General features: G+C 40.3%; 1 protein-coding gene across 12 annotated transcripts in view; it reads right to left on the bottom strand.

Moving 5' to 3' along the window:
* The window catches only part of CDC16 (cell division cycle 16), a 38,358-nt gene that overhangs the window by 17,177 nt on the left and 1,307 nt on the right, over positions 1–19,874 (bottom strand). For 6 of the 12 annotated variants that reach the window (XR_677599.5, XM_009441183.5, XM_001141421.7 and 3 more), the window contains exons 2-12: positions 19,363–19,417; positions 19,166–19,263; positions 16,679–16,717; positions 16,217–16,357; positions 13,433–13,592; positions 12,370–12,461; positions 11,730–11,863; positions 10,759–10,838; positions 9,682–9,731; positions 8,728–8,801; positions 5,045–5,170 (exon numbers count right to left, since the gene is read on the bottom strand). Coding sequence is in view for 10 of the 12 variants with exons in the window: in XM_009441183.5 (XP_009439458.1) it covers positions 5,045–5,170; positions 8,728–8,801; positions 9,682–9,731; positions 10,759–10,838; positions 11,730–11,863; positions 12,370–12,461; positions 13,433–13,592; positions 16,217–16,357; positions 16,679–16,717; positions 19,166–19,263; positions 19,363–19,417 (1,049 nt within the window). In the remaining 2 variants the exon portion in view is untranslated. The remainder of the gene's footprint in view (positions 1–5,044; positions 5,171–8,727; positions 8,802–9,681; positions 9,732–10,758; positions 10,839–11,729; positions 11,864–12,369; positions 12,462–13,432; positions 13,593–16,216; positions 16,358–16,678; positions 16,718–19,165; positions 19,264–19,362; positions 19,418–19,874) is intronic. The other 6 variants (XR_008538925.2, XM_063792390.1, XM_009441185.5 and 3 more) reach the window with 2 other exon arrangements.

Here is a 19,874-nt window from a genome sequence, read left to right as displayed (position 1 = left end):
ACTCCAGTGAGCAATTCTTTTTGAGTGTCATGACAGTGCTCAAAAAGTTTTGGCTTCTGGAACATTTTGAACTTTGGATTTTCAGATTAGGGATACTCAATGTGCAATTATATTGTTGGGCCTATCATATACAGAAATGTAAGGTTTACCAATAACAGTGTAATAGGAAGCGGGTGACAGCAAAGCTGTATTACAGTAGGAAAGTAACACTGGATGGTAACTTGAACCCATAGGAACAAAGAGAACCGAAAATGGTAAATAACAGGGTTAATATAACAAATGATATAAGTATATACACCTTCTTTCCTCACAGCTTCTTTGAAAAACAAAATTACATAAATAATAACAATGTATAATTGAGAAAATCTGTCATTAGTACATCTGCCCAGTAAGAAATACTAAAGGGAGTCCTTTATGCTAAAATAGAAGGATACTACATAGGAATTCAAATCCACATTGTTGCAGAAGAGTCAAACTCTAAGAACTCGAAGTGCAGGCTTCCAGGTAACAGGTAGATTTAAGATTTTTCTGATTGGTTGAAAGAGTTATTATCAATAGTAAGCAATGTCTGGGTTATGATAAGAGGTTGCAGAGACCAAATCTTATCATGCAGATGAAGCCTCCAGGTAGCAGGCTTCAGAGAAGATAGATGGTAAGTGTTTCTTCTTATCAGACTGAAGGTCCGTTTGATGTTAATGCTGGAGGGTGTAAAGAGGCGTGTTGGACCCCCACTTCCCATCACGGCCTGAACCACTCTTTCAGGTGAAACTTGGAGGGCCCTGGCCTAGAGGAGGAAGCCCATTTAGATGGTGGGGGAGGGTCTTCAAATTTTACTTTTGGTTTACAACACGAAGAAATGAGAGTCGGATAAAAATAGCTACATTGCTAATTATGAGACAGTATAAAATGTGCTTGTTTTTAACTCTTCTATCTGATTTAAGAGACAACAGAATAAATAATAACAACAGATCTGTGCTGATGGACTTATAATGTGTAAGATGTATTCTATATGACAATAACAGCACAAGGAGGCAAGAGGAAACAGCTACATCGGAGTAAGGTTTGGGCGTACTATTAAAATTAAATTGGTATTAATTCAAAGTAGGTCGTTTTAAATTAAGGTGCTAATTATAATCCTAAAGATAACCAATCTAAGAAAATAACTCAAAAGATATAGTATAATAAAAAAAAAAGGGGATTAAAATGGGACGTTATAAAATATTTACTCAACACAAAAGAAGAAATACAGGAACAAAAGATGTGATGTATAGACAATAAAGAACAAAACGCCAGACATAAATCCTATCTTGTTAGTAATTAAACATAAATGGATCTAACTGTATGTTGTCAACAAGAGACATGCTTTAGATTCAAAACACAAGTTGAAATTAAAAGAATGAAAAAAACCACACCATATAAACAGTAACAAAAGAGAGCTGGTGTGCCTACAGTAACATCAGATGAAACAGACTTTATTAAAAAAAGTATTATTAGAGATAATTAGTGATATTTTGTAACGATAAAAGGCTCAATCCATCAAGAAAATACAACAATTATAAACATGTACACACCTAACAACAGAGACTCAGAATATATGAAGTGAAATGTGCCGGAATTGGAGAGAGAAATACACAATTCAACAATAAAATCTGGAGACTTTAATATCTCACTTGCAATAATGCAGAGAATAAATAAGTAGAAGATCAATGAGGAAAGAGAAGACTTCAACAACACTATAAAATCAGATGTAACAGGTATCTATGGAACACTCCACCCAGCAAGAGCAGAATTCTCAAATAATCTGGAACAATCTATAGAATGGCTCATAAAAAAGCCTCAATAATTTTTTTCTTTTTTTTCTTTTTTGAGATGGAGTCTCGCTCTGTCGCCCAGGCTGGAGTGCAGTGGTGCGATCTCAGCTCATTGGAACCTCTGCCTCCGGGTTCGAGAGCTTCTCCTGCCTCAGCCTCCCGAGTAGCTGGGACTACAGGCGTGAGCCACCACACCCGGCTAATTTTTGTATTTTTAGTAGGGATGGGGTTTCACCATATTGGCCAGGCTGGTCTTGAACTCCTGACCTCAAGTGATCCACACCCCTCTGGCCTCCCAAAGTGCTGGGATTACAGGTGTGAGCCACTGCGCCCGGCCAGCCTCAATAAATTTAAAAGGACTAAAATCACACGAAGTATGTTCTCTAACTACAATGGAATTAAGTTAAAAAAACAACAAAAGAAGAAAATTTGGGAAATTCATAAATATGTGGAAGTTAAATGTCAACATATTCTTAAATAACCAATGACTCAAAAAAGAAATCATAAAGGACACATAAAAATATTCATCCAATTTCAAACATTTATCCAAATACAGACAAGTTAAGAAAATGCAGAGCTGCTCTGACAGATAAGTAAACTTGAAAGAAAAATAATGCTTATCTTGATGGGCTATCATGAGGTTTTTGAGACGTATCTCAACTGGTCACCCAGGCTGGATTGTGGTGGCACAGTGACCATCCTGCCTCAGTTTCCCGCATAGCTGGGATTACAGGCAGGCACCATCAAACCCAGCTAATTTTTAATTTTTTTTTTGTAAAGATAAAGGTCTCACTATGTTGCCAGGGCTAGTATCAAACTCCTGGCCTCAAGCAATCCTCCCACCTCAGCCTCCCAAAGTGCTGGGATTACAGGTGTGAGCTACCACACCTAGCTTAATGTGAGAATTTAATGACAAAGTTTGTTAGATTTGGAAACACTGAAGGTATTGTGTCATTAATTATCATTGATTCTGATTCCCAGCTAGGAACTAACTAATAACTACTCTGTTTCTGAGAACCCAAAATATCAAATAAAAATTACCAGACTGTAGCATATGCTCTTAAAAACCAACTCACAGTGAATTATTGAGATTTTTTTTTTGGTAACAAATTATCATATTGATACATAGGGGAAATATGCAGATACTGGAGCTGAGCTTCAGAAGAGAACTGGAAAAGGTCTCACCCATCTTGGTGAACAGGATGGAGAGACCTGGACTGAGTATGAGGACCATTTAGGTGGATCCATAACTGGGTGTGCAACTCTACTCTGGAAGGTTATTTTCTAGTAATATATTAGTGCTATGGACTGTTTGTGTCCCCTCTGCCCCCCAAATTCATACATTAAATCCCTAACCCCTACTGTGCCTGTACTTGAAGATAGGGCCTATGAAAAGATAATAAAGGTTACCTGAAGTCCTAAGAGTATGGCTTTTACCCAACAGGGCTAGTGTAGGGCTCTTATCCAACAGGGCTAGTGTAAGGCTCTTATCCAACAGGGTTAGTATAAGGCTCTTATCCAACAGGGCTAGTGTAGGGCTCTTATCCAACAGGGCTAGTGTAGGGCTCTTATCCAACAGGGCTAGTGTAAGGCTCTTATCCAACAGGGCTAGTGTAGGGCTCTTATCCAACAGGGTTAGTATAAGGCTCTTATCCAACAGGGCTAGTGTAGGGCTCTTATCCAACAGGGCTGGTGTAGGGCTCTTATCCAACAGGGTTAGTGTAGGGCTCTTATCCAACAGGGCTAGTGTAAGGCTCTTATCCAACAGGGCTAGTGTAGGGCTCTTATCCAACAGGGCTAGTGTAGGGCTCTTATCCAACAGGGCTAGTGTAGGGCTCTTATCCAACAGGGTTAGTATAAGGCTCTTATCCAACAGGGTTAGTATAAAGCTCTTATCCAACAGGGCTAGTGTAGGGCTCTTATCCAACAGGGCTAGTGTAAGGCTCTTATCCAACAGGGTTAGTATAAGGCTCTTATCCAACAGGGCTAGTGTAAGGCTTTTATCCAATAGGGTTCGTGTAAGGTTCTCATCCAATAGGGCTAGTGTTTTTACAAGAGGAAGAGACACCAGAGCTCTCTCTGCCATGTGAGGACACAGCAAGAAGGCAGTTATCTACAAACCAGGAAGAGACCCCTCAATAGGAACTGCACTGGCCAGCACCCTGATCTTGGACTTCTCAACCTCCACAACTATGAAAAAATAAATGTCCTTTAAGTCACCCAGTCTGTGGTATTTTGTTATGGCAGCCCTACTGACTAATACAGCTAAGGAGCTATGATACTTACCAAGTTACTATGACTACTGACTGAGGTGGGTACTAATTTAAACGCAGAACTGAGTGACAAAAAGAGCCTAACAGTTTGCAAAGAGACCAAACCTAACAGGATGACATTCAATACAGATAAATATATGATTCCACCCCTGCATACAAGTAAATAAACACAGGTAGCTAACTTTCACTGAGTGCTTTCTATGTGTAAGACACTCTTCAAAGTCTTTAATTGGTATTATCTCAATTACTTCTCACAATAAGCCAGTGAGTAAATTTTGCTATTATTCCTATTTCTCAGGAGGCTAAAAAACTTGCCCAACGTCACATGGCTGGGAGTGGAAGAGCCACGAAGAGTCCAGGAGGTATGACTCCAGACCAGGCCTCTGGACCACTGCACTCCCACTACCTCTCCAGGCAGGGATGCAGTCATCAGTCAATAGAAGCAGTCCACACAAACCAACCCTGTAAGTTGTAACCGATGGTGAGACCAAACAGTCAATGTGAACAGCAATACTCTACTCCTCAAAGTAACACATTCTTAGTTTCAATACATTTAATATTGATATAAATCTAGAATACTGGCAAATACAGTCCTGCACCTACCACTAAGCCACATCAAATACCTTTTGGTAATAGATAAGATATAATAATTTTGCTCGTGAATATTTTTATTCTTGCATGAGCATGTGAGGAAGGGCTTCCAGAACTCCTCTCCTCCACTGGCCTAATTTCCTGGTTGCTTCTTGCACTGGTTGGAATCAACTGCTAGGCAAATGCATACACCAGCTTCTCTCCCCTCCACTTTCATAGTTATTTTACAATCACAAGCAACTAGATTAAAAGGCAAGTAAAACGTTTGTGTTTAGTTTAGCAACCAAATAGCAGTAATAGTAATAGAAATTTCATTTCTATTAGGAAAAACATCCCTTCATGGAGTTTGATGAGTTTGCTCTGCCGTACCCTTTCATCAGCTGTGCTGCTGTGAAGTAAGCAGCCATGGCTTGGTCGTGCTCACTCTCCACCGCAAATGAATGTCCATAGGCTATCCATGCAGGTCCATAGGTTTTCTCAAGTGTTGTGGCTTTGCTAAAACAAAAGAGTTAATTTAAGTCACATAGTATTTATTCTTTTTTTTTTTTTTTTGAGACAAAGTCTCACTTTGTCACCCAGGCTGGAGCGCAGTGGTGCGATCTCGGCTCTCTGCAGCCTCCGCCTCCAGATACCAAGCAATTCTCCTACCTCAACCTCCCGAGTAGCTGGGATTACAGGCACCCGCCACCATGCCCAGCTAATTTTGTATTCACAGTAGAGATGGGGTTTCACCATGTTGGTCAGGCTGGTCTTGAACTCCTGACCTCAGGTGCTCCACCCACCTTGGCCTCCCAAAGTGCTGGGATTACAGGCGTGAGCCACTGCGCCCAGCCTATTTATTATTTTTTATTTTTAGAGACAGAGTTTTGCTCTGTCGCTGGAGGCTGGAATGCAGTGGTATGATCATAGCTCACTGCAGCCTCAAAATCCTGGGCTCAAGTGATCCTTCTGCCTCAGGCTCTTGAGTCACTGAGATTACAGGCATGAGCCACTGTGCCCGGCTAGTATTTATTCTTGAATTGTTAATTTTATGTAAGGAGATGGCCTCAAAAACATTAACATCCATTTAGTAAACGAACTGTCACCACATTAAACACTAATGTAACATTTGTGTTGATTCATTTGAACTAAAACTGTTTAATAGTATAGCAAAATTTTAAGAAATTTGAGGAGATCCACAGCTTTTTACGTACTGTAGCAAAACCCATTAGCATTCTAAATAGAACTTACAGATATTACTTAATCCAGGAGCTCCATTTTGTAACCTAGTAGATACATCCTCTCATCCTAATAACTTGCAAGATAAATTCATTTATATTTTAAAGACAGGTATACTGAGGCTTGAGGGATTAAGCGATATCCTATAGATGATGGTCAACAGATGTACCCTGGTTACAGGGACTGGACTCATATATATCAGTGAATAATTGTATACAGTGAACACTGTATAATTAACCCACAAGGAATAAAGAGAACATATCACAAAACGTGGAAGACATAGGGGGTGATACCCTACTTCCTTGTATTTTAAGTTTTCTTTTATCCAAATGTTACCTGTTTCATGTAGAACAGGGGTCCCAACCCCTGGGCCACAGACTGGTATCAGTCCCTGGCCTATTAGGAACCAGGCGGCACAGCAGGAGGTGAGTGGCAGGCGGGTGAGTAAAGCTTCATATGTCAAGAAAGAACTTGCCATTTGAAAAAAAAAAAAAGCTTAATCTGTATTTACAGCCACTCCCCTTCACTTGCATTTCCGCCTGAACTCTGCCTCCTGTCAGATCAGAGGCATTAGGTTCTCGTAAGTGCGCAAACCCTATTGTTAATTGCACATGTGAGGGATCTAGGTGGCGCACTCCTTACGAGAATCTAATGCCTGATGACGTGTCGCTGTCTCCCATCTCTCCCAGATGGGACCATCTAGTTGCAGGAAAACAAGCTCAGGGCTCCCACTGATTCTTCATTATAGTGAGTTGTATAATTATTTCATTATATGCTACAATGTAATAATAATAGAAAAAAGTACACGATAAATGTAATGCGCTTGAATCATCATGAAACCAGTCCCCCCACCCTGGGAGGGGGGACTTCTACAAAACGGTCCCTGGTGCCAAAAATGTTGGGGACCACTGATAAGAGTCCATCACTGAATTGCACGCTAGATCAAAGCAGCATAGCTCAAAATAACTTTTACAATACTAATCATCTTTCTATGTAGAAGTTCTTCTAAAATGCTGAACATACAACCAACCAGGGAACATTCTAGTTTCTTCCTAGTACAGGGTACTTTCGTGGCATCAGTCTTCCTAACAATCCTGCTATATGAGTATGACATCTCCCCCACCCCCACTTCCTTTTATTTTTTTTGAGACAGAGTTTCACTCTGTCGGCGAGGCTGGAGTGCAGTAGTGCAATCTCAGCTCACTACAACCTCCACCTCCTGGACTCAAACAATTCTCCTCCCTCAGCCTCCCGAGTAGCGGGGATTATGGGTGCATGCCACCATGCCCAGCTGATTTTTTTATTTTTAGTAGAGACAGACTTTCACCATGTTGGCCAGGCTGGTCTCGAACTCCTGACCTAAGGTAATCTGCCTGTCTCGGCCTCCCAAAGTGTTGGGATTACAGGCATGAGCCACCACGCCTGGCTGACATCCCCATTTTTAAAGAAAGAGAGAGCAGGAGAAATTAACTTTCCCAAGGAATTTCAGTTGGTAAGTCACAGAACTTGGATTAGAATTCAAATTTGACTCCAAAGTTTATGCTGTTTCCGTTACAGACCAATTCTGTTTTATTTGCACGGAAGAAACCACAGAAATTAGAACATTTACAGAGTTTAAGTAATTAATTCTTCACATACTTGACATTTTTCTAAACTTGAATAGTACTGGTTAAATAGCTTCACTAGGCTGCATGGCTTTCCTTAAGTTAAAACCACAGCAAATCATTACATGAATCAGTTCACCCTGCTAAGAATTCTGTTTTAAAGTCACATTTAGTGACCCCAATTTTACATAAAGTTTTGTGTAATTTCACAACTATTAATAAAAGAAATCCTAAAAGTAAAAGGTTAACAGGATCTCTGTAAGTGAAAGAGAGAAACTTTCAAACTACATTATTCTCTATTGTTTCATATTTATTCTCATTTATTAATTTTTAATTATTATTATTATTATTTTGAGACAGAGTTTTGCTCTTGTCACCCAGACTGGAGTGCAATGGTGCGATATCAGCTCACTGCAACCTCCACTTTCCAGGTTCAAGCGATTCTCCTGTCTCAGCCTCCCGAGTAGCTGGGATGCAGATGCCCACTACTATATCTGGCTAATTTTTTGTATTTTTAGTAGAGACGGAGTTTCACCATGTTAGTCAGGCTGGTCTTGAACTCCTGACCTCAGGTGATCCACCTGCATTGACCTCCCAAAGTGCTGGCATAACAGGTGTGAGCCACCATGCCTGGCCATTTATTCTCATTAATAAATAAAATATGTAGGTTCCCTGAGAATAGGGTCTACATCACTGTTTTTTTTTTTCTCTCTCTCTCCCCATGGCATCTTATAAAGAACAAACCACTTGAAGAAAACATTTATTCAGCCAGGCATGGTGGCTCATGCCTGTCATCTCAACACTTTCAGAGGCCGAAGCAGGAGGACTGCTTGAGGCCAAGAGTTCAAGACCAGCCTAGGCAACACAGTGAGATTCGTCTCTACTAAAAAAAAAAAAAATGTTTAAATCAGCTAGGCATGGTGGTGCCTGTAGTCCCAGCTACTCGGGAGGCTGAGCAAGAGGATCATTTGAGTTTGAGGTGAGCTATTATTGCACCACTGCACTCTAGTCTGGGCAACAGAGTGAGAACCCTCGAGAGAGAGGGGAGGGGAGGCGAGAAGGAAAAGAAAAGGCAAGAAAGAAAGAGAGAAAGAAAAGAAAGGAAGAAAAAAAGAAAAACATTTATTCTTTCACATTGCTTTTAAAGTACTCACTAATTACTACTTGAAAGCTTATGAGCAAGACATCAATTCTACAGGTTAACTAGAGAGGAAAAAAATAAATTCATACCTGAGATATCTTCTGGCATGTTCATTTTTATGACCGACCATGAGATAGTAACATCCCACTGCAAACCAAGACACCTAAAAAGTTCAAAATTTACCATAAACAAAGATTGGAATTGGAATATCTAATTGGAATCTGCAACAAATTAGGGTAGACAGAGGGTATACTACATGTTCCTTATCACATATTCTAGTTAAGTTGGACATTTCTCTAATACAGTCTACTAAGGTCCAAGAGAAGAGGGCAGACACTCCATGGCTCTTTCTCAAGGAGACGTCTACACAAGACAAGGCCCCTGAGGAGTCCCTGTTTCAAAAACCAGCCTGTGAGTCCTGACTCCCCTGCACTGCTCATCTCCCCCAGCCTGACCCTGGCTCTTCCTTGCTCTCTGTCCGAGTTCTGACTATTTAGCTGGTTTTCTCTTGCTCTGGTTTCACACTGGGATAGGGTGCAAATTCTTGTCGTCTGAGTCTTACACCCTGATTCCTGATTTTGTCCTTAAAGATGCAGTCCCTGATTCCATTTTCCATTCCTAGTTCTCCATTCCGATCCATGACAGTTTGGAATCAGTACACAATTCAACAGGTTGTCTTACATGTGCAATGTGAGAAAGCTGCCAAACAATTATCCACATTTCTTAGGAAAGGGAGGCGTGACTGTCATGGTCAGTATTTTATATTGCTATATGCTAAGTATTTTAAAATAAGCATGTATAACTTCTATAATCAGAAAAAAGGGTTTAAAAACCTTTTTGCTTTGGTATAATTAAAAAATACCTTCATGGGTTGAAAAGTTAATGCTGCTTTTGTAAGTACAATAAACACTAGGAGATTCTGTTGCAACACTTTAATAAAACATCATTTGCTTGAACTTAAGCTATTGTCTAAATACGAGTTAAGCATTTTCTTAAAGTACAGGTAAAAAAAAAAAACTAAGACTAAAAGTTATATTACTTACAGGATTACTAGGATATAAATCCACCAGTTTATGAGAAAGATAGAAAAGTTCTGTTCAGGAAAAAGCAGAAAAAGAACAATTGTTCATATCACATGTAATTTAAGACATGATTTCATTACAACTCTTCACAATCATGTAATTCTGCTCTTACAGCAATGATTTCATACTTGTCTTTCCTTCTAGATAAAAAATTAACTAACTGGAGAGTTAGATGAAGGACACACTGTGGGCAAGGTGGGAACAGACACCCCCTAAGACAGCACTTCCCGAATACTGCAGAGGATACAGCAAAGCACCTCACCTCTCTCAGAAGCTCATGCCTGTCACACCAAGGGCCCATTATGGACCATCATAATCACCCACAACCAATTTGGCTGAACAAACTTTCAAGTTTATCAGATCAATGATACTATTTAATCTTGAGAAATGTGTAAATCCTGGCATTTCAAGATGATGTTTCCTGCATGCAGACTTGGATTCAGTAGACCAGAGCAGCTGGAGATGCTGCATTTCCAACCAGCTTCCACAAATGCGATGCTGCTGGTCCACGAACCACACTCTGAGCAGCAGGGATTTGGTGAGGGTTTTCCTTCCTGACAGAGCTCACCATTCAGTTTAGAAAAATTTAAGGACAAATGCATCCCCAAACACAACTAAATGTCAAATGTTAAAAATACGGAAAACATGAGCAAACAATCTGCTCCTTTCCAATTTCTAAGTAGTTATCAACTCTTACCATATCAGATTTCCAGTGGAATTTACAAAAAAAAAAGGGGGGGGGGGGAGGCAGAACTGACACCCAACAATTTAAAGCTAACAAACCTTGAAACATAAATGATATTTGAGAAAAGGTAGTAGGAAGCAGTGATAAAGAACTAATTGTTCTGATGGGAAAACAAAATTGGCCATTTGCTACTTTCCTAAACATTTCCTCCCCAGTTGTTACTTTTATAGTAGGGTTCCATTATGTTGTTACCTGCAATCTCAACTATCCAGAATTTCAGAGACAAAATTTCAAGTTACAGAAAAGATTTGTTTTATGTCTAAGAATTACTTTAATTTAAAAAAAAGTCTTACCATTGGCTTTATTCAGCTCTACAAGCGTCCCTATATGTACAGGTAAACAACTTGCATGGAAAGGATCTTTCTCCATTACTCTGAAAGTTAAAGCGACACATTACTACCCCCAAAACAGTAGGTGACAGCACTCACGATGATCGGCTATGTGTAGACAGTCATTATGGTATCACATATGATGCTGTGGGTTATAACACTTCACTTTCTTCACTCCATTATCTTCAGGTTGATTCAGTTAAGGCCATAATTAAGTTACAAATGAAAGAAAAAATTCTGGTTTATTTGAAAGGAATAAAAATAAACATCACATACATTTAAGTCAACAGAATTGTAATACATAAAATAAATAGGCCGCTTATTTAAAAGAATCAAAACCAACAGGAAATCCTATTAGGATGGTGCAAAAATAATTGCAGTTTTACCACCACGTTCAACAGCAAAAACTGCAATTACTTTTGCACCAACCTAATAAATAGGTTACATGTATTTGCCAATTAAAATTTTTGTAATTTCAAGGATTTTAAACCGAACCAAGATCTACAAAAAATAGCATATGTCATTTAGCTAAAGTTTAAATTAGGTACACTGGAAAACTGATACATGTGGGAGATGGCTTAGCTACTGCGTGCAGCATATTAAACACCTAGTATCTACAGTGTGAGTCTCTAATTGAGAATAAATTTTACAAAACAATGTGCCAAAATGGGATTTTCAAACTTGCAAATTATCAAGATCAGTAAGAGCAACATGTATATCCCTCCCAAGTTAATGTAATAAATCTACAAATATGCACAAATTCATGTCTGTAAATTGCTCTTTTAAGACAGCACCCTGTTCAGTGCTCTACAAATGGTAAAGATAACTTAAATTATCATCTAGTTCAAGATTATTCAGAGAGCACGTCCGTGAATCACCTAGGTAAGATGGAGTGAACTCCATGTTCCTACAGAAAAATGGATGGATATACTTACACAGAAGTAAGCTTGTAGCACATTTTAAAATCACAGTTATAATAATGTCTCTCAGCTAAAGACACTACCACATCCAGATTCTCTTGCAAGCCATCTACAGACTCAGGGATGACCGTTTCACTAGGCTTATTATACTGAAACACATAGAAATGTAAACATAAACTCAATGAGCAAAAACAAAATAAAATGTGGATTCAATTTGTGTTTGGCCCAAGTGGTTAAAACATTTACAAGAACAAATGTGAGAGCCTCTGAAAACTTATAACTTTAGGTTTTATAAGTACTCCTCTCAGTAAGTTTAATTCCCTTCTCAATTTTAGAACAGAATTCCACAGCGGGACGTATTTCTCAAAGTAAACATTCAGGAAGCATAACAAAAAAATCTTCATTTCCATGCAACACCATTCCATTTACATTTACTTGGTAATTCAATCTTTTAGTATAAGGAGTCTTTCAGAGGAAAAAGGTATTTTTGGAAGCTTTTTTTTTTGGAATCTTATGTATCTTAAACGCTCTATTCTTAAAAATGTGCTAAATTTAAAAAGTTTTAATTTTGAAAACTTAATATAAGACTAGATGCCAAATTTAATGGAATAAGATATTTACATAAAGCAAATGCTAACTCTTTGGTTTTACTTACTTTTTTCAATTTGTTCTCAAATAGAAAACGCAGCAATTCCTGTTCTTCATTACACAGCTTGCTAAGGGGTAGTGATTCAAGAAGTTCTTTTTCTTAAAAATGGTGAGAAAAAAAAGAATATCCTCATAATATTTATAGAGGGGAAAAAGCCAACAACTAAAAATATGATTCTACAGTTCTTGGTCTAAGTAAATCAAACTTAAAAGAGAACATAAGATCAAAATGTGCAACAGAAGCTGACACAGTGGCTCCAGGCCTGAAGACGGGAATCATCTGGTGGGTGGAGGCTACTCTTTCAGGGCCGAGGCAGGTCCCCAGGTGGCTCTTGTCACCTAAGAACCACCAGCCTCCGCACTCCTGACTGCGTGGATCTTGCTCTGCTGGGAACAGGGGAGCCTGTGTACTGCAGGTGCTAAGCAGGACCTCTGGCCACTAGCCACTAGATACCAGCAGCAACCTCTCAACCTCCCTCCCTGCCCCTAAGCTGTGACAAACAACATCTCCAGACATTGCCAACTGTTCCCGGGGCAGGGGGCGGCAAAATCACTCTGGTTGGTTGAGAACCACTGCACTAGGCTAAAATATGTTAGAATCCCATTAATCCAACCACTCTATTTCCTGTTTCCCTTGTTGACGCACCTCACACCACTGCCAACATACTTGGACTGATTCTCAGTGCCTGTGGTACATTAGGATCACCTGGGAGCTTTAAAGCATCTGCTCTGGAGTTGGGAACTGGACATGGATGTTTCTCAGTCTTCCCAAGGATTTAAAGAGCAACACGGTTGAGAATCACTGCATGATACTGAAATCCTGGTTTATACTATCTCAATCACTTCTCAAAAAGATGGCCTCTTCCTATCACAATCCCTAGATTCAGACAGCACAAGGCACCGTACAATACTGCATTCTGCAACGTGCTTTACATTTGAAGACATTAAGAAAGTGAGGTCTATTTAAACCTGTATGTGGCCTGTTGTTGACTTAGAAGATTTCAGAGGCAAAAAATCCAAACAATATTAATTTTGCTAAACATGAAACAAAAAAGCCTGAGTTTCCAAACCTTCTTGTGCTGTCAACATGTGGTGTGATGTTAAAAGATCAAATGCTTCAAAACAGTAGACATCAAGCTTCAAAGCTTCTTTGTAGCTGTAGGTAGCCAGGGTTCGGTTATCTAGAGCATCATAGATTTTCCCACGTAGAAGACAAATAGAACTCTTTATCTGTTGGAAAAATGATGAGTCACATATTAAGTCAGTACTTTTAAACTTAACTTTTTTTTTTCTCCTTAGAGGCAGAGTCTCACTCTGTCTCCCAGGCTGGAGTTCAGTGGTGCGATCATAGCTCACTGCAGCCTTGAACTCCTATGATCTCAAATGACCCTCCTGCCTCAGCCTCCTGAGTAGCTAGGATTACAGGTGCACAATACCACAAACAGTTAATTTTTTAAATTTTTTGTACAGACAATCTTGCTATGTTGCCTAGGCTGCTCTCAAACTCCTGGCCTCAAGTGATCCTCCCACTTTGGCCTCCCGAAGTGCTGAGATTATAGGCATGAGCAACCATGCCTGGCCCTTAAACTTAACTTTTGATAGAGAATTGTGTATTTGAATGCTGAGAAGTTTTTATTGCATTTAAAAGGATTTAGTCAATCACAACTGTCAAGGCATAAATAAAAACACACAAAAAATGCACAGCAAAGCTTCTTCAATTCACCTTCCCTGGGCTCCAACTGCTCTGTTCCAACACATCTTTATAACAAAAGTACATGTCACAGCTACTAGGTTCATTACCTGTTTTGTCCAAAACAGTGCAATGATTTAGAGATGGCAGAGTGTGTGTGCATGTGTATAAAACTCCAAGATTGACAGTGTGATAGGCAGACACCCCTCAAAAGGATCTTAATGAGCAGAAACTGGCAGCAATGCAGCAGAGTGGTCACAGCAGTCAGCACAATGGCCTGCTGGGGCAGCACAGACCTGAGTTCAAACCCCAGCTCTACCAATTACTTGTAATCTCGGACAAGTGATTGAACCTCTCTTGGCCTCCATTTCCTTTCCTCATCTGTAAAAAGATAAAAACACTATCTAACTTATAGAACTCTTTACTATCTAACTTATAGAAGTCTGTGAGGGCTAGAGATGCTACCATCTCTGTGGTGCTAGCACATAGTAAGGCGTTCAACAGCCATCTCACGACTACCATAAACACAAAGATGAGGAAATCTGATGCACATTCTAGACTCTGGACCTCGAACACATAACTGAATTTAAAGATGATCCAGCAACAGGCAGCTAGTATCATTAAGGATATGAAGAAGATTCATAAAGTAAAATTTTAGAAAAAATAATGAATTATGAGAGTCTTCGAACTAAGCAATATCGTAGGAGTTGTTTTTTAAAAATGTAATTTCACAAAATAAATAATAATGCGTTACAAATAAATCACACATTTCATAGCAAATAAGTTAATGGATAAGAGGTCCCAAAATAATGACTGTACCACACACTTTCATAAATGCATTTCTTAACAGAAGAATCTGCTTCCCAACACATACATTAATGAGTGGCCAGAAAAAAACAAAAAAACAAAAACCTAGAATGTGTAATATTCTTTTATGCTTAAAAATAACTATCTAAGGTGAAAAGTAATAAACTTCTACCAAAAATATAAATAAATGGACCAGGTGCAGTGGCTCATGACTGTAATCCCAACACTTTGGGAAACTAAGGCAGGAGGATCACTTGAGCCCCGGAGTTTGAGACCATCCTGGGCAACACAGGGAGACCCTGTCTCTACAAAACATTTTTTTAAAAATTTAGCCAACTGTGCCGGGCACAGTGGCTCACACCTGTAATCCCAGCACTTTGGGAGGCCAAGGCGGGCAGACCACGAGGTCAGGAGATCGAGACCATCCTGGCTAACACGGTGAAACCCCGTCTCTACTAAAATAGCAAAAAATTAGCCAGGCATGGTGGCGGGCGCCTGTAGTCCCACCTACTCAGGAGGCTGAGGTGGGAGAATCACTTGAGCTTGGGAGGTTGAGGCTGCAGTGAGCTGTGATTGTGCCACTGCACTCCAGCCTGGACAACAAAGCAAAGACCCTGTCTTAATTTAAAAAAAAAGATGTGGGAAGAAAGAGAAATTGGTAGGTCAGGTAAGGCTTACAGGGATTCTTTCTGAATAATAAAAATATTCTAAAATTGACCATGGTGAGGTTTGCAAAGCTCTGTGAATACACTAAAAGGAATCAAACCCTACCGTTTAAATGGGGGAACTGCATGGCATATAAATTATACCTCAATAAGTTTTTTTTTTTTTTAAATCCAGATTAGTGATCTGTAAATGTCACTTAATAAGTTACTATATAATGTCTGCCAGCAAGGAATGTGCAATTTCATGGAGATATGAAGTATACAAACTGAAATATACACAATTACATAGCAATGTACTTTGAAGCAAACAGAACACAAAACCATTTCCTGCAAAGAAACAATGTACGCTAATCAAAGTTTCTTGGTGTAGGTCCAAAACACTGCTGAAACACAGAAAGGAGGAGAAAAATTATTCCACTTTTAGGGAGTAGCTTAAGGCATCAAATATGAGAAGGAAGTTTCAAGCCAGCCTATTTTGGATGCAGGCATCTGCGGATACAATTACAGCTTGCAACTGAGGGCTCAGAAATGTCTCAGAATCTTTTTTGGTTTTGGTGGGCAAATTAAATAAATTGGCAACCACAATTGTTTTAATATAGTAATACTCAAGTAAAAGAAGATAATGTGTTTCTGCCACGTAATGAGGGCAATTCTCGCCGCCGTTACTGAGCTGTGCTCACAGTACTACTTACTGAAGACTGTGACATTTCCCAGTCGCTGGAGGGATCTTTGAAGCCACTTTCATCCTTCAAGTATTTTTCAAATAATCTTTTATTGATGGGCTCTTCCATGTCAAGAACATCAAGGGCCTGCTGGTGCTCTTTTGCAGCATACTACGTGGAAAACAGAAGTGCCGCTCATCACTCACGACTTCTAACACGAAACATATGATCCGAATTTTTAAAGGATAACATATATTATGTCCATTATTTAAATGTGAAATGTCTAAAGTAGAATTTTCTTCATGCATGTCAGCATGTAGTAAACGAAGAATCAGTATTTTATAGCAAACATGACTAAGGAAAGGAACACTTCCTCATGAAATACTTTCCTAACCTGCTAAGCTCCATCACTAAAATTCTCACACATATATAAGAGATGCATAACACTCATTTTATTCAACCAAATAAAAATGAAATTATGAGCATACTTACATGGCACCTAGCTGCAAGGTAACGACATGCTTCATACAACTAGGAAAGAAATTAATTTGTTTAAGTAGTGGTCAAAATAATATGTCTCTTCACTTTCAAAGAAAGCCATAAGCATAAAATAGAACTAATTTCATAATTTCTCCTTTTACTCTTGCAGTTAAAAAAAAAAATCCAGTCCTGTTAAACCATATGTATTATGAACCTACTGTTTACTAGGCACCAAGGATTCAAAAGCAGTAAGGCCCTGCCCCAGGAGGTTACAGTAGGGGAGATGTGAACTAAGCACAACAGGTAAGCATGACGAAACGGGGCAACAGAAAGCATCAACCAGGTGGAGAAGTAAACATCTGCAGGAGAGCGAGTAAGTGAGGCAGCGAGTAAGTGGTCAGGCAGAGGAGTGGAGCACTGGGTAGCTCTTCAAGCACTGAGTGTGAATAACTGCTGGGCGTCCAAGGAGATCGCAGCAGCTCCACTTCAGGCCCTGAGTGTGAATAACTGCTGGGCGTCCGAGGAGCTCGCAGCAGCTCCACTTCAGGCACTGAGTGTGAATAACTGCTGGGCATCCAAGGAGATCGCAGCAGCTCCACTTCAGGCCCTGAGTGTGAATAACTGCTGGGCGTCCGAGGAGCTCACAGCAGCTCCACTTCAGGCACTGAGTGTGAATAACTGCTGGGCGTCCAAGGAGATCGCAGCAGCTCCACTTCAGGCCCTGAGTGTGAATAACTGCTGGGCGTCCGAGGAGCTCGCAGCAGCTCCACTTCAGGCCCTGAGTGTGAATAACTGCTGGGCGTCCGAGGAGATCGCAGCAGCTCCACTTCAGGCCCTGAGTGTGAATAACTGCTGGGCGTCCGAGGAGCTCGCAGCAGCTCCACTTCAGGCCCTGAGTGTGAATAACTGCTGGGCGTCCGAGGAGATTGCAGCAGCTCCACTTCAGGCCCTGAGTGTGAATAACTGCTGGGCGTCCAAGGAGCTCGCAGCAGCTCCACTTCAGGCCCTGAGTGTGAATAACTGCTGGGCGTCCGAGGAGATCGCAGCAGCTCCACTTCAGGCCCTGAGTGTGAATAACTGCTGGGCGTCCGAGGAGCTCACAGCAGCTCCACTTCAGGCCCTGAGTGTGAATAACTGCTGGGCGTCCAAGGAGATCGCAGCAGCTCCACTTCAGGCCCTGAGTGTGAATAACTGCTGGGCGTCCAAGGAGATCGCAGCAGCTCCACTTCAGGCACTGAGTGTGAATAACTGCTGGGCGTCCGAGGAGATCGCAGCAGCTCCACTTCAGGCCCTGAGTGTGAATAACTGCTGGGCGTCCAAGGAGCTCACAGCAGCTCCACATGACTGGAGCACGTGCTCCAGGTATTGATGGTGGTGGATTAGATGCAGACTGGAGAGAAAACATGGAGAGCCTCACAGACCTACTGATGCATCTGACTTTATCCTGCAGCTAATGGGAAGTCACTGAATGACTTTGTGGGAATATAACCACATTCGTGTTTTAAAGACTACTCACTCCTGTAATAGTTCACAAGATGAACTTGTGACAGGGAAGATAAGAAGAGAGAAACTGTTACTGGGGAAAAGAGACAAGAAGAGAGGCTGTAACAGAACAGACAAAAAATCAAAGGCCTGACACGTACGAGTGGGGAGGAAGAGGAATATCCATGATTCCAGAGCTGTTTAGAAAACAGTCTTCAGAATTTAGAGACTAGATGGGAGATGGGGGAAAAAGAAGGTGACAGATTAGGTATAAGACATTTTCCCTTCACTTTCACTAAAAAAAACTGGGCCTACTGTGATGACTCACATCTATAATCCCAGCACTTTGGGAGACCAAGGCAGGAGGACTGCTTGAGACCAGGAGTTCAAGACTAGCCTGGGCAACATAGTGAGGCCCTGTCTCTACCAAAAAAATTCAAAAATTAGCTGGGTGTGGTGGCATGCACCTGCAGTCCCAGCTATTAGGGAGGCTGAGGCAGAAGGATCATTTGAACTCAGGAGTCTGAGGTTATAGTGAGCCACGATCATCCCACTGCACTTGCTCCTGGGTGACACAGAGAGACCTCAAAAAAACAAAAACAAAGAAAAATTGCATCAATTTAAATAATTTCAACAGAAATGGAATATACACCTAAAACCCTAATGACTTTTTTTTTTTTTTTTTTTTTTTGAGACAGAGTCTTGCTCTGTTGTCCAGGCTGGAGTGCAATGCACGAACTCAGCTCACTGCAACCTCCACCTCCCAGGTTCAAGTAATTCTCTGCCTCAGCCTCCCGAGTAGCTGGGATTACAGGCGCCTGCCACCACGTCCGGCTAATTTTTGTATTTTTAGCGGAGATGGGGTTTCACCATCTTGGTCTTGAGCTCCTGACCTCATGATCCACCTGCCTTGGCTTTCCAAAGCGCTGGGATTACAGGTGTGAGCCACCGCGCCCGGCCACTAATGACATTTTTTTTAAAGCTCTGAAGAGCTTTAAAGTTCATACCATCACTTACTTTGTCCAGTTTTCGTGACCGAAGTGCATGGGCGGCTCTGTGATATTGTGCTGTCAGGTAAAGACATTGAGCCAACCAATAGATGTCTTGGGGTTCTTCTGGAGGGAAAAATTCACATAAGTGGTCAGAGGTACAAGGTGAAATAGAAAACGAATTTTAAGATTAATCAGAAAACCAGTTAGCATTTTGTCACTTACCACGAGAGAGTGAAGCTACTTTATCTGCCCAAAATAGAGCACTTTGATACTGTTGCTGCATACCAAAAAAAAAAAAAAAAGGTGGTAACTGCCCTGTTATTTTAATAGTCTTAAACAGTTATCTAATATTATTATAATTCTATGTAATATATTAATATAATTCTATGTAATAAATCTACATCTCAAGACAACAATTTGTTACATCTCTATCTTACATCTCACGTAGTTCAGTGTCGCAATACAAATATTCCTGTAATATCTTTGTATATGCAACTTATGAAGGTAATTTTTTAAAACTCATACACTGTAAAAATGTATCGTGAAACATACAAGTGAAATGCAAGTGAAACAGCAAAAGCTAGTCATTAACAATTCATGTGTGATTTATATAACACTTTCAACGAGCTGTTAATGAATCCCAAAGTGAAATTTAGAAGACAGAACACTATACTCAAATACCTTATATAACACAGTGGCAGTTTTAATAACACTCAAGTTTAAAAACACACACA

This window comes from Pan troglodytes, chromosome 14, assembly GCF_028858775.2.
Source record: "Pan troglodytes isolate AG18354 chromosome 14, NHGRI_mPanTro3-v2.0_pri, whole genome shotgun sequence".
NCBI classification, from domain to species: Eukaryota; Metazoa; Chordata; class Mammalia; order Primates; family Hominidae; genus Pan; species Pan troglodytes.
This window is presented reverse-complemented; position numbering and strand designations above follow the sequence as displayed.